The following is a 2390-nucleotide window of genomic DNA, read 5'->3' as shown; positions in this document are numbered from 1 at the left end:
AATGCCATCCAGTCTTTATTTTTTTTTCAGGTTGGATTTGTCATGCTATAGCTGTTGAACAGAACAAAACTCTAAACAGATGATGACCTGAAAAACGACTAGGTTGCAATTGTTCTCAGACAAACTTGGGATCTAGGACCTGTCAAGAAATGACAGGATTCTGGTTTCTGTTGCTGCGGTTTATTTTGATTTAAAATTCCTTCTTTGTGTCTAATAGCATATTGCAGAAGACAACGAATTTGCTTTGAGTGCCCTTCTTTGGGCAGAATGAGGAAGAAGAGGATTCCGCTTTCACAGGTACCCAAAATGTGACATTCCTTTTTTTCTTTTGGAGTCTTCTAAATACCAGAATAATGTTTTCCAATTTATTCTCTATGCTTTTCCCAGTATTTCTTACAATTCATTTTGGCCTTGTGACCACTGCCGAGTACTGAATTCCAAACATCCTTACTGTTGATTCTTTCTAAAAACTAATATCCATAACAATTCCTTGTGCTGGAAAAAAATAAGTAGCTGTGATGTAAGCACAACAGCTGATATAACTACTTCAAAAAAACAATGACAGTAATTTAAATAATAGATTACAAGGCATAATCTAGTTGATTTAAGACAACCATGTGCAAAGGGTTTTCTTTATCAGTTTAGTAGCTATGGGCTGCAACTGTTCATCATCTTGACTCACAGCTTTAGGACACTGAGAAAAATCTAACACGATGGTCCCATTCAGAGTTATCTTCTCTGAAGTTCTTCTTACCCTACCCTGCCCCCAACAGAAGAAAGTCAGAACATTTCATGTTAAAGCAGCAACACACATGATCTGTCATTGCAATATAGCTATTTATTGCTACACAATTACTACAGCATCCAGAATGCCAGATTCAAAGGATGCTTTGCCCAAAATGCACTGGGTAGCATGTTTATTTTTATTTAATAAGCAGTAAAATGTCCTCTACTCTCCGAGTATCACTTAGCTACGCATTAGTAACTTGCCCATTCTAATTCACTCTACTGTATTTTTTAAGAAGGGAAACCTATTGTTGAGATCCAGTATCACCAACACTCAAACTCATTCCAAAGTTACCTCTGTGTCCAGGAATTGATGTAAGCAAATATCTTGAGGGCATGTTCCTTTCTGAGCTGCAACCCATCGGCACCTTCAATGTCTGATACTAAAGAGAACAAAAACATAAACATATTAGTAGCAAAAAAGAAAACCAACCATGTGCAATTGCTCTATTTTTATTAGAAATTATCTTTGATGGCACAAAAAATTAAAAAATACATTTTGTAAAAATAAACACTAGTAATCAAGTTAACAGTAACTTTATGTGAAAAGTTTTTCAGCATGAAGATGCGTAATATCCAAATAAATCATCTTTTCATATTGGAAAATGAAGTCCTCAACCAAATCTACGTACTTTTTTGCTTCAGTAAACAGATACAAGGTTTAGATGCAACTAACTTGAAAACAGAAACTGCACAGTATTCTTGAATACTGCTGTGAAAAATCAGTGACTGAGAACAGACCCTTCTTCTAATCCTCTTCTTGGGAAATACACTTCATAAGCTTCACTGGGAACTAGTGACTGATGCGCACTTTCAAATATGAACCTTCTTCAAGAATTTTACTCATTAACCAGTTTCGGTTTGGGGTTTGGGTTTGGTTTTTTTTTCAGATTTTAAAAGTCTGCATTTTGAGATGACCATGAGACCTTAACTTCCTTTTCCTGCTCAGATAACGACTGGGGGAGGGGGGATCCAACAAACAAACAAAACCCCGCCACAACAAAACTACCAAGACAAGAACAATGTGCAGTGTATGTATAAAGTTATTTCAGACTAGCTAAGGTGATGATGATTACTTTCAAACACAGACATGTCTATACTGACATTTAACCATAATGAATCGCTAACTGGCAAAATGATAAACATTTACCACATTTATTACAGTCGGAAACCAGAACAGTTATGTACTGAATTCAAAACCCAAATATTTCAATGAGGTATTATCAAACGTCCTACTTCCATCTAAAAAATGCTCATACACTCTAATAAGCCAAACATCAGCAGTGGTCCACATCTCCACTTATGCATCAACCAGATGTATATCAGGGCACTGGATTCTGTCTACTGGCCACATACCTTTCTCCAGCTATCAACGCACAATTCTCATTTCCTCCTTGTCCTAAATTTGCATACACTTCTACAATTATCTACTTGCTATACAAATTGAGAATGTCAGTGCTCCTTTTAAGTTGACCATTTAATTTATAACAAAAATAAGTATTCGTTTCCACATTTCACATGAAATTTCAAGTGTTACATGCTCACAAAGCTACTTCACAAGCAAGCTTTGTGGGAAAGGTTCTCTAACAGAAGCAAGCTCTTCC

At 36.1% G+C, this 2390-nt stretch overlaps 1 protein-coding gene across 1 annotated transcript in view; it reads right to left on the bottom strand.

Moving 5' to 3' along the window:
* Positions 1-2390, bottom strand: part of USP34 (ubiquitin specific peptidase 34) — a 146602-nt gene that overhangs the window by 119094 nt on the left and 25118 nt on the right. The window contains 1 exon segment of the mRNA XM_009319630.1: positions 1082-1169. Within this exon segment, the coding sequence (XP_009317905.1) occupies positions 1082-1169 (88 nt within the window).

The sequence above is a fragment of the Pygoscelis adeliae genome, unplaced genomic scaffold (assembly GCF_000699105.1).
Source record: "Pygoscelis adeliae isolate BGI_AS28 unplaced genomic scaffold, ASM69910v1 Scaffold122, whole genome shotgun sequence".
In the NCBI taxonomy this organism is placed as follows: domain Eukaryota; kingdom Metazoa; phylum Chordata; class Aves; order Sphenisciformes; family Spheniscidae; genus Pygoscelis; species Pygoscelis adeliae.
Note: the sequence above shows the minus strand (reverse complement) of the source record. Positions and strands in the feature narration are given on the sequence as shown.